General features: G+C 34.9%; 1 protein-coding gene across 2 annotated transcripts; it reads right to left on the bottom strand.

Annotated features, from left to right (window-relative positions):
- Positions 1–608: 608 nt before the first annotated feature.
- Positions 609–7,334, bottom strand: LOC133693575 (O-fucosyltransferase 38). Of its 2 annotated transcripts, XM_062114809.1 has the most exons (11): positions 7,011–7,334; positions 6,137–6,215; positions 5,775–5,842; positions 5,192–5,280; positions 4,891–5,068; positions 3,358–3,486; positions 2,932–3,068; positions 2,192–2,405; positions 1,913–2,097; positions 1,477–1,572; positions 609–1,187 (listed from the first exon to the last, which is right to left on the bottom strand). In XM_062114809.1, exons 1-11 carry the CDS (start codon positions 7,212–7,214, stop codon positions 1,058–1,060), a joined length of 1,509 nt encoding a protein of 502 aa, XP_061970793.1. In that variant the 5' UTR covers positions 7,215–7,334; the 3' UTR covers positions 609–1,057. The 2 variants fall into 2 exon arrangements, with proteins under 2 accessions (XP_061970793.1, XP_061970794.1); XM_062114810.1 differs by lacking the exon at positions 6,137–6,215 and having other exon boundaries at positions 7,011–7,149.
- Between the last annotated feature and the right edge of the window lie 4,818 nt (positions 7,335–12,152).

Raw genomic sequence — 12,152 nt, forward strand, 5'->3', positions numbered from 1 at the left:
ATGATATTTGAAATCATTTTTAATATTGTTCATAAAGTTAAGAAATTACATTTTTAAAAAACCTTAATATGATAATTGAATTCATTTAAAAAAACTTGCATATAGAAGAAACTTAATATATAAACTATTAGCTTGATTCAACAATTTACAAATTCATCAGGCCAAAATAATTCTAGTTGTAAAATCTACATCAACAAACTTAGACTGATTTAGATTAAAAAGGTAAAAATAACTTAACTCACCCTGATAAAAATCCTAGATCAATCCAAAATAAAAACTTAATCAAAACCGAACTTTTAATTTATTGATTTTTTTTAAAAAAATAAATTATCAAAACAATATTATTTTAATTTTTTATTTTAATCATACCTAGTAAACCTTCCTAACTTATAACCTAATATTGCCCCGGATATAAAACCATTAAAAACTATATTATTAAAGTGTTGTGTGACAGAAAAGAAGGTTTTACAAATCCAATTTTTTTTCTTTCATGCCATAATACCTCATGTCAAAAATAGTAGAAACATGGAATTTATTGTTAAGTTAATATTTTAAAAAAAATCTCATGACCCCAGGAAAGAAAAAAAAAAGAATCCCAATGGACTCGATTTCAAAAGAAGAAATAAAGATATTTCTTTCTTTACTTTCTGTCCCAACAACATGGATAATCGAATGAAATGCTCTCAGGATCACAGTGGCCAGACGGACAAAAGGGCGGGCTGATAAATTTCGGTCAGCACTCACATGAGATACAGTGTTTTACATACCAAACCATGATATGGGGCTCTCCTTGAACCGAATAATTCAAACAAAGAATATTAGTATAGGAGTGATACAACAACGAAATCTGGGTTTTCTGCTAGCGGCCATGCAAGTCCTTCTCCCCTCCTCTAACTCTGCTAATGTTAAGAACTAAGAATGAATGCTGGCTAGGCTCCATCGATTTTGGTTTAGACAACCAGCTAGCTTCTTGTTGATTTTAGTCACCGCCATACACTAACGGATACAAAACTTGGAAATCTTATGTAACGTCTAACTTGAGGGCATTAACTTCATTTCAAACTGCTTTCTTTGATCGGCAGATACACTCTGGATATGGATTCTCATAGAAAGATTCTTCAGTCCTCAAACGTGCTCGGCCTTTTATTCCTGGCAATGGACCATGTCTTTTTCTTGGAGCTCCTTGCCTGCAATTTTGATTAAAACAAAGTGAGTCCCTGCAGTTCCTCTGAGTATGTTTAATCGAAACATCTTACAGCTGCATAAGCAATTTGTATGTTTACAAATCATGATGAACAAAATGCAACTATTTCAATTATCAAAAGTACAAGCAGTGTGGTACAGAATGGTTTGAGATTACACGATGCAATTGAGTACAAAAAATTAATAGAGATGCACAACAAAAACGAAAACACAAACACAGAGAAAAAAAGAAGCAGCAGAAATAGACAGTATAAACTCTTTCAATAGAGTTACCTGTTCTTGTGCATTTCTTGAACAAGGTGAGAAAATGAGGACCCTAATTTCAGCTCTCCACTTTCTAGCTTATCAAATAGTTCAACAAGTCCTTTCCTGGATCACATTATTCACACAAGGGACAGGAGATAGTCAGAAGGAATTATATACAGAATGCAGTGCGTGAGTGTGCATGTGCAAGCAAGTGTTATGTATTCCCACACACACAGAAAGAGGAAAAGGAAACTAATTTATATCAACATCCATCTTCAACCACAATTCCAAAAACAGAGGGTGCCTTGTGCAAATCCACATTCGATTTTGTGTCAGCATTTGATTCTTGATTCTTCTCATCAAAAGGCGTTTAAGAAGTGGGTTACCCATATAAGACCTAATTTTCAGTTCCCATGCAACCCTAGTTGAATTCAATAACACAACACCGTGACTGGGTCCATACCTGTCTGGGTTGATTGTCCTGCGGTGTCCTAAGAATCTTCTGTGGCCCTCAACAGCTCTGGCCATATTACCTGAATGAGAGGGAACAAAGACATTGCTCTCTACAGAAATAATATAATCAAGTGCTGCAGTTTGACTGCCATGATTGGCAAATGGTTCTAACTCCTTTGCTGTAGCCAATGCTTCCTGATATCAACCCGACAACCACTTCATTGTTACTGGCAGTTTTGATGGCATCAAACCATGTCAATGAAATTAAATCATAAAATTATCATCAAACCTTGGAAATTATATTTGGGAAGCGAGACTTAAGTTCTGAAAGGCGAGCTTCACCACCATAAATTTCCCCCGATGCAATATAAATTGTTGTTATTGGAGGATACCCAAGAGATTCAAGAAATATTCCCACCTCTTTCGGAGTTAGAGGGCAAAAGCCTCCCACCCTCTGTTCTGTTGAGTTTATCTTTTTAACCTTCCAATGGTTAGTATTCTCCCTGAGAAAAATGACAAGAAAAGCATAAGTTATTGATAAACAAATATATCTGACAGCAAAAGAAACAGTTATCATAAGACTATGGCATTCTCTAGTTAACTACGTCAACATAATAGAAAACAAGACCCATCTTCTCTAAGTTTCAGACATTAAACCAATTGAATTTTCTTGTACACTGTTCAACAACAATCTCGATAATGAAGTTCTCATGGATATCTCTTGATATAGCAGGAATGCATCCTCAAACAGCACTCAAAATTTGAGAGAGTCCTGAGAGCATAACATCATTTCATATTTATTATTTCATATTTATTATTATGATCTTGAAGTTGAGGACAATTAGAAAATGCTAATGATTGCTCTCAGCATTTCAGATTTATTACTGGGATGTTGAAGTTAAGGACAACTAGAAAATGTTAATATGAGGAAGCCCTAACTGCTATATCCTTGGCTGATATATATGGATTATATGTCTATCTATCACACTTGTATTTCAGAGACATACCCATGCACAAACACATCCTCACCTCATTATTCGCAGCTCTTCAGATTCTGCCTCAGTCAGCCCATATGTACAGCCAGTAAAAGAGAGCATGTCCTTCTCATATCTCAGATGGAGAGCAATGTATCTTCCGCTGTGTGATCTCAGACGCTCCACAAGCTTCTGTGGTGTCATCGTCATGCATTCTCAGAACCTAATTTAGCAGGAATCCCCATAGGAGACCTCAATGCATCAATACTGAAAATGAATGTAAATTCAAGATCATGCACATTGAGTTTTAATCTTTTAAATCATGAGTATCTAAAATCGTAATGGGTAATGCCTTTCAAAGTTCAGTGTTGAAAATTCTTGGAGACTTCAGCCATTTCAATTGGCATAATTCACCGGAATCCAGTTTAAACTTGAGCAAAAGTTACAGAGGTGCTAATAGAAGAGGACAGGTGTTCCAAACCTTTCCTAGGCTTTCAATTGAAGGAGAAAAACGGAGAGCACGGTATAGAGCACGACATCTCAACCTCTGTATATCAAGAGGCAAATCATTGTTTGCCAGCCGGGAATCTGACTTCGCAACATGAATTACCTGCAGAGATTAAGATATTGCCATGATCAAACATTTTAATAATAGCAGAAGGCCCCAGAACTAATGTGCAGGGCTTATGCAAGAAAAGTGCTTATTAGACATGGATTGTTTTTTTAAAGTGACTAGACATCTTCATGAAGATAAAATAAACCCATATGACAAGGAACGTATTGCAAACATGTTTATGGACTAGATAGACAAGGCCAAACCTGAAAAGAAATCCATGAAGAAGCTCAGACACATCAGATATGAAGCTTGACAAAAACATCAGTAACATAAGATCAGATTGTTGGATCAGACTCAATTGGTCATATATTTTGACAGGCCGAGTTCTTATAGAGACCCACTTTGTCAGACATCAAACCATATAATCTTTCAAATAGAATCTTCCAAAATTAGGCTCAGAAGTTGTTGCTTTTTCTATTTTAATTATTTTCGCAGTTAATTTCAGATTTTAATTATTTGTTTCTTACTTAGCTTAGGTTTCTTGTTTAGGTCGGTTTTAGGATCTATTTAGATAGTTTTGGTGTTGTTTTAACATCAGATTATTATTCATATATTTTTTAATAAAACATGAGAGATTTTCTCTATTCCTTTATAGTGTTTAAGGTTGCAAGTTTAGGGCTTGAGAACCCTAACTTTTATCTTCGCTATCCGCTGCGTCAATATGCCCTCTATTAGAAAATGCAATAACTATTCCGCAGACTGTACCAAACTTCATATATAACTACCATGCGATTACTTGACACCTTTCTCACATGCAAACACAACAAAATCACACAAAATTAGCATGCATGGGCATGGCAATTTGTGGTGATCTAGAATGTGGGGGAAGCAACAACGACAATGAAATACAAGATATGACAGTAGGTTCTTCAACACTGAAAACATCCAAAACAAAATCTTAAGTTATTAGATGGCAACACACACATTAAATCAGAGAAGATCACAATTACAACCAACACAAATCGATCAACACCTTCTCACAAAGTTGTCCTTTCTGAAGCAAAAGGGAAAAAGAAAAAGGAACACCAAAACAATGATTTTGGAGACAGGGAAAAACAGGGGTTGAAGCAGACTGCACACAACCAGTTTTCCCATTTCAACTATGTTCATAAGATGTAAAACAAATGAACTAAGTGCATATTGCATGTAAAGAGGTTTCATCCTAGTGTGTGCATAAAGCAAGTTGGATTAGATAAAAACATCTAGTTTCAATTTCTGCTTATTTTTATAACAAGCATGCACCAACTGCTCTTCTAATTTCACTGTACTTGAAATCTGAAATTCACAGTTCTAAATTAGACGATTATATATGCAAAGCAATAATTTCATATACATGTCAATCATTACCGTCATTTGTACTCAAGACTACTAGAGGTTGAAAAAATTAATATCCTTTACCTGATAGTCCTTCCATAGTCGAGCCATCTCTTCGTAGTAACCCATGCCAGACCAGGAGGTGAAGTGTTTCCTGGCCCGAGGAATTGACTCCAATTCCTTCGGAAGCGCCTTAACAATCCTTACATCATCTTGTAAGGTCGTAATGAAATGAAGCTCATCAAATATATCTGAAAATGTGCTGTACATTTGGGTCATGTTAAGTGAACAATTTAGTAGGAGAAAGAAGAAAACTTAAAAAGAAACAGGGGATGTGAACTGAAACATTTCAAAAGAACACCATATATGATTGCTAAAAGAACACCTCGTGTCTTGCCAGAATGACCGTTTATCCAGTTGAGGGATGACTAAGGTAGCGTTCATAATGTGTGCCACAGCCACCATGTCTGAGATCTGCAGGAAGACAAGGTTAATGAGTTTATATAGATGAAATTATTCAGCCAGAATTAGGTTGTAATCTAGCAGAAATGTGAAGCCCCGTTCACATATTCACCAGTTACCAGTAGTTCACAAAACTATCCTGTGGTTATATTACATTTTTATTTTGCATGTGCTCATCCAAGACATATATGAAACAATGGACAGCATACTTCAAGCATCTTCCCATGCATTTGCAATGAGTTAACTATTCACAAAATATTCATTCATTGAATAAACCTTCATTACTATACTTCATAATGAATAAGGGAGATGTATGATTGCATAAAAGATACTTTAAAAATTCATAAATGATACTTATTCAGAACCTTTTTGGCATTTTGCTATCAAATGAAAAGGTCATTTTGGTACTTTGAAATTATGGACAGGATTTAACACCCAATAACATAAACCATTAAGAGAATGAATGCAGAAGACAGTAAGCAAAATACCGATGGTATTGAACTTACACCAGTGCGCATTTGATTTAGTCCTCCGTTGCTTCTCACAGTTATATAGTGATCTGATCCTTGGGCAGCTGACATTTGCAAGTTGAATTTAGAAAAGACTAGAGAGAGAAAGAGAAAGCCAAAGAAAAATGAAAAAAGAATTCATACATGGACAAGGTTCCAGGCTAGTGCATTACTCAACAACCACACATGATACACCTAGTATCCTTTAATTTAAAGGGGTAAAAACTATAAAAAAAAACTATTGAATAAAAAAGAAAGCAGGTTCATGTAAATGTTAATTACAAATTGAAACTTGGGACAGATGGAAAGACCCATACAAACAGAAAAGGAAGGCACAAGTATATGTTTATTTTTTAAACCTTTATGTCTAACTGTTGGCTTGATACATGGGTGCAAGCCATGGCTTAGAGAAGCACCCCAAAGGTTTTCATCTGACACCTGCAAAATTAGAAGCAGAGCAGCCTTACTTTCTTTAAAATATTAATACCAGTTATTTTCTAAAAAGGATATGAGCTCTCTAAAGCTTGTAGCAAACATAGAATGATATTTTTCTATTGTATTTTAAAAATGAAAGGTGCAAGAAGAATTTTGTGACATGTTTTGATAAGCCACTTTACATGAAACAATCTTTATTTGTCATAATAACCAAGCACAAAACAGATTCAATGCATTCAATATTGACATGAAGGTAGGTCCATCTCACAGTAGTCCTACCACATTAATGCCTTTCAACAGCCTCCCCAAAATGCTCAAAAGACAGAACCATGTCTTCAAAAGTTTGCAATTACAAGGATACTGACCAATGTTTATTATTCGTCTGTTCAATCTAAATTTAGCTTCCAGCCTTTTTCAAAGTTAAAGGGAATTCAAGTGACATTTTTTACTTTACTTGGGATAAATTCTTGACAGAAGCATGTACAACTTCCTCCAAGGTGAACCCAGAAAAGTTCAGGTTCAGGTTCAGGTTGATTAGGTGTAGTTGGAACATTCTAACTTCCCCATGATCCAATCAGCAATCTCCCAAGTGATTTTTATCCCGAAAAAACCAAAAGAAAATTCAAGCACGCAAGTGCAGTTTCCTGGACGAAACCATTACTACTCAACAACAATCATGAAAGAAACACCTGATTATCCAAGGCCAAAAGCTCAAAACTCCTCGCATTAAAACAAAAATAAAAATGAAAGAGACATTTAACATTTCTCAAAATTAAGAAAAGAGAACCGTAACAGTACCTGCTGCTGCACAGATTGAGATTGTTGGGGTTCTTCAAGTCTTGTATCATCTTTCAATATGTCATCTTCCTTTGGGGCAAATCCATAAAGTAGAAGGAAAATAGAAAAAACAAAAGCAAAGATTGTGAAGAGAGCTGTCGTAAGAATATATTGTCTTCTTGAGAGAAATCTTCTGAAATGGGGATATCCTCTGTTGTTTGCCATTTTCTTCCACGATTGCCGGGAGTAGCAGAAGCGGTTAAGGTAGATCTCTCTTTCACAGGAACCTCGGAAATCAGAATGTACCAGAGAATTCAATGGGCTTGGTTTTCCTCTTCTTTTTTTTTTTTTATGTCCATATAGGAAAATTACAGCATATAGGACAGAATTTCAATTTAGAAGCACAAGCCCAAATGTGTTAACAACCTGAAGAATGAGCCTATAAATCTTGGGCCAGATCACTAGGTGATTGGTAAACTATGTTGAATCTCATAATTGTAGACTAGCAACCTCGAAAGTGAGAAACCCTGTAATCTTCATAACTTCATGCCTAATTTCAATCTCTTTTTATATGAAATCATTTTATTTTATTTTCCCAAAACCTGAAGATCTTAATTAAATTCATATGAGAACATATATATATATATATATATATATATGGTCTTAAATACTTAACTTGTAAATTTTATAAACATCATTTCAAATAATTCTAAACCAGTTTTTTTATTACAAAGAAATCGGATTCATTTCTTTTGCTTTTGAATGTAGATTAGAAAAAAATGAAAACAGGTTTGTGCCCTATTTACTAGCTTAATTCATAAATCTTATAAGACATCATTTTAAATAACCTTATATCAATTTTTCTTTTAATAAAAAAATTCAAAATAAGCTAGTAGCATGTGAGGAGGGGATTCTTTTCCGTGTATCTAATAAAGAACTTAATGTGTTTGGTAATACAGTAAGAAAAATAAGAAGTTTGTTTTACAAATGAGATGAAGGAAAACAAAAAGAAATATAATAGGAAAGAGCAACTGAATTAGTATATAGGGGTGATCATTTTCGATTTGATTCGGTTTTTATCAAAAAAAAAAACCAAACTGAATTTTTTTTTTAGAAACCGAAACCGGTTCAAACCGATTGTTTCGGTTTGGTTCAGTTTTTTATGACAAAAACCGGTTGGAATTGGTTCGGCTCGATTTTTTCAATTTGGCTCAGTTTTTTTCGGTTTGGCTCGATTTTTTTTTCGGTTTGAGTTCGGTTTAATTTTTTCAGTTTCAACCTTATAAAACCAAACCGGTTTGTTTTTTTAAAATTTTAATCGTTTTGATCGGTTTTTTTTTTGTTAGGTTTCTTCGATTATTTTTTTCCGATTTAATCAGTTTTTCAGTTTTTTTGCTCACCCCTATTAGTATGTGTATTTGTTTACATTCGAATATCGTCTGCACTATGAATAAGATTGTTATCAGTATAGTTAAAATTAGATTCATTATACTATTTAAGTATGAGGTCATTCTTCAATTTATTTTTATGTGTATTCTTATATAAATAAACAAAAAAATGTTTTCATATGAAAAAAACTTAAACCTAACCTCTTAAAAAAAATGAGAAGAATGACATTTCTTTTTTCAAATCTAAGCAGGATTTGAATTTCACTAGTTAAGTATTTCTATCATTATGCATGATGATACATCTTTTAATAAATTAGACAATGATATAAAAATAGATTGGAAGATGTTAAACTTCTAAAAACAAATTGAAGACTAAATCTAAGATCTAAAAATAACTAAGAAACAAAAAAAAAAGGTTTTTAAAGATGAATTGAGTTTTGAAACTAAACAAAAAACACCAATATTTTACAACGTGTTTACTCGATCAATCCTTTTCATATGGAAAGGGGATGATGAGTTTGTTATCTTTATTGCTATAGGGATCAGTATTATACATCATCACTCATCCATTGCTCTTCGTTATTAGTGCTTAACTTTCTGTGTGTGCTTCTCTAACGATCCAATAGATATCTTTCTTTTCCGTATTGGATAACTTTTAGTTGTTTGTTTGGTTAGCTTTCTCTGATCAGTATTGCATGCACTAGTGTTTCCATTTAGCAAAAGAGAGGAACCCTAGCTCCAGTTTTCTCTCTCCCTCCCCCGTCTGAAGGCAATAGTTAGGGTTTGATACCAGGAAGTACTGGAAAGAAGTTTTTCCATGGCAATGGCCCCCGACTCAAAAAACCCACACCAACACTACTTTAACTCCTTAGCCATATCTATGCTTTTTCTATGATGATATGTAATGCAGAGCAGCCAATATAAAAAGCAATCGATTTTCTTCTTCTTCTCTTTAATTCATCCTCTTAATCATGTACTCTATATAGTTTCAAGATTAGAGTTGAATTCAAAACAAAAAAAGTGTGCGTGTGTATTTTTGGAAGTTAAATTTCAAAAATAAGTTAAATTTTAAAAATTAAATGATCAATAACCTTTATGATACTTTATAAAGAACAATAAGTTCACTTTTTAAGAGCTCGCTCCCTGAAATTTTGAAATTTTTTTTGCTAAAAATTATTTTTTGTGTTTTTTCAGATCGTTTTCATATGCTGATATCACAAATAATTTTTTTAAAAAAATTATTTTAATGCATTTCTAAGTGAAAAGCAATTTGAACCGTAACCACTACCACAATCCTAAATAGGCTACCACAATCTTAAGTTGGGTCATCGCCCAACTCCATGTTGAGCCGAAAAGCACCCACGCCCAACATCAAGTTAGGTCATGATGAGTCCGCGTCCAACTCCACCCTAGGTCAGGACGTGTTTGCGCCCACACCCAACATCCAGTTGGGCTATGATTAGTCCGCGCCCAACTCCACCCTAGGTCAGGAGGTGTTCGCACCCAACTCTAAGATGGGCCATGACACATCCCCGCCCGACCACTCTTGGGATCAACACGCAAGCTAAACCCTAGTACTATTCTCGGGTTCAACGTATAGCTAGAAAGTAACCCCACACTGAGTCTTCCCTGCTCCGTGCATGAGCTACTAATTATGATACCTATCACATTTCATTAATTACGAACAAGCAGTCAATGCTTATATTAAAGAGATGTGTTGGCACGAACAGTAGAATACTATTATTTCTACGAGATTACATCTCTACTCCTTACATATCATATGAAACAAGTCAAGATAGGTAATATAAAAGGAAGCTTGAGTACACAGAAAAAATATTCGAAACCTTATGCTCTTAGATATAAACACGTTTCTTCTTCTTCTTCCCTAACTTCTATATTTTCTTCTTCTTCTTCTTCTCTATCTTCATAAAAGCTTATTAATACATTCATTAATGTTTTTTTTTTCAAAAAACAAAATACATTGTACTGACATGATCTTCGAAGGGTTTCTCATCAACATCCTCATGGGTCTCTAAAGGATATTGTGCAAGAATTTACTCAAGAGAAAATTTACAACCTCTGAAAAAATTCATTAAAAAAAAGTCAATGCAGTCTAGAAGTGAAGGTCGTAGAACACACTGTGAATGATTTATAGGAGTCTTTAGGAAAAATTCCTTCAAGAATATTCTTTAACATTTTTGTAACTTCATCAAGTTGCTTAATGATTTTTTTTTTTTCATATTTCATAAAATAAAAGGAGCGCATAAATTTTTTTATGTCAAAACTTAGCATTTGAAGTAGAAGCACAAATATATAACTACCCTGAGGCGTCATAAGGCTCGGTTAAAATCGCTACAAAGTGCACTTGAGGGCCTAGCTGCTGTGGTCAATCGTGTGACTTGTTCCGCCCCCGTCCCGGGTTCGACCCTCTATGTGCACGCCTGTCACCCTCGCGGTGCCTAACCTGCCCCTGGACTTGCAGGATGTCCAGTGGGCCGTGGGGAATAGTCGTGGTGCGCGCAAGCTGGCCCGGACACCCCACGTAAATCAAAAAAAAAAAAACCGCTACAAAGTTGATTGGTAAATAACTTGTATATTAACAACAAAAAGAAAAAAGAGAAAAAAACTTAGACATTGAATTCGTACGAAAAACAAGAAATCCTCTAATTTTTACGTGTTTTTGCCACAAGTGACAACTCCATGCTAAGTTTTTATTTATCTTTTTTTTTTCAAAATACTACTTGGTTGTTTTAAAATATATATTCTATTGTGTATAAAGGATAAAAACCGATCAACAACTCTCTACAAATCAACATAAACTAAATTTATCCTTCAATCATTTTTTAGATGGAAAAAGCTGATGATCTTGTTATCTTTATTGCTTTAGGGATGAGTATGTATATCATCACTCATTTATTGCTCTTGTTTATTGCTGTGCAAGCAACTTTCTCCGTGCTTGTTTAAAGCTCGCGATCCAATGTATATCTTTCCTTTTTAGGACCATAGTCTCAGTGCTTTTTTAGATAATTTTTGTAGTTATGGTTTTTGCAATGTGTTTACTCGGTCAATATTCCTTTTTCATATGGAGAAGGGATGGTGAGCTCGTTATCTTTATTGCTATAGGGATATTCAGGACTCTGCATCATCACTCATCCATTGCTCTTCGCTATTAGTGCTTAACTTTCTGTGTGTGCTTTCTCTAACAATCCAATGGATATCTTTCTTTTCCGTATTGGATAACTTTTAGTTGTTTGTTTGGTTAGCTTTCTCTGAGTATTGCATGCACTAGTGTTTCCATTTAGCAAAAGAGAGGAACCCTAGCTAGCTCCAGTTTTCTCCCTCCCTCCCCCGTCTGAAGGCAACAGTTAGGGTTTGATACCAGGAAGTACTGGAAAGAAGTTTTTCCATGGCAATGGCCCCCGACTCGGAAAACCCTTTCAAGAGACTATGCCGGGCTTTCTATTCAAGGACCCCCCACACCAACACTACTTTAACTCCTTAGCCATATCTATGCTTTTCGAATGATCAATTAAATTTCTTTTTTTCCCTCTATCATTAGGTCTGAAAAAAAGGGGAAAAAAATGCTATGGAAGCTCCATCAAGGCCTTCGGCTATGGTGGGAGTTGCCTTCTTCAGATCTAATCCCACCGGCCCTTTCAAGGGTCCAAAACCTTAAATTCTTTAAGTGGTTAGCTTTCACGAGTACCGTTTCCATTTAGACATATACAGCAAGAAAGAGGAATCCCAGTCCCATTTTTCTCTCCTGCGGCCTCCC

Source organism: Populus nigra, chromosome 5, assembly GCF_951802175.1.
Source record: "Populus nigra chromosome 5, ddPopNigr1.1, whole genome shotgun sequence".
In the NCBI taxonomy this organism is placed as follows: Eukaryota; Viridiplantae; Streptophyta; class Magnoliopsida; order Malpighiales; family Salicaceae; genus Populus; species Populus nigra.

What these genes read in the sequence shown, in the direction of transcription:
- LOC133693575 (XM_062114809.1), bottom strand. Translation starts at nt 7,214, where the DNA reads ATGGCAAACAACAGAGGATATCCCCATTTCAGAAGATTTCTCTCAAGA. An exon ending in GACTATGGAAGGACTATCAG is followed by an intron (nt 3,487 to 4,890) that starts GTAAAGGATATT and finishes TAATCTCTGCAG; the next exon opens with GTAATTCATGTTGCGAAGTC. An exon ending in CAAGAAATGCACAAGAACAG is followed by an intron (nt 1,188 to 1,476) that starts GTAACTCTATTG and finishes TCAAAATTGCAG; the next exon opens with GCAAGGAGCTCCAAGAAAAA.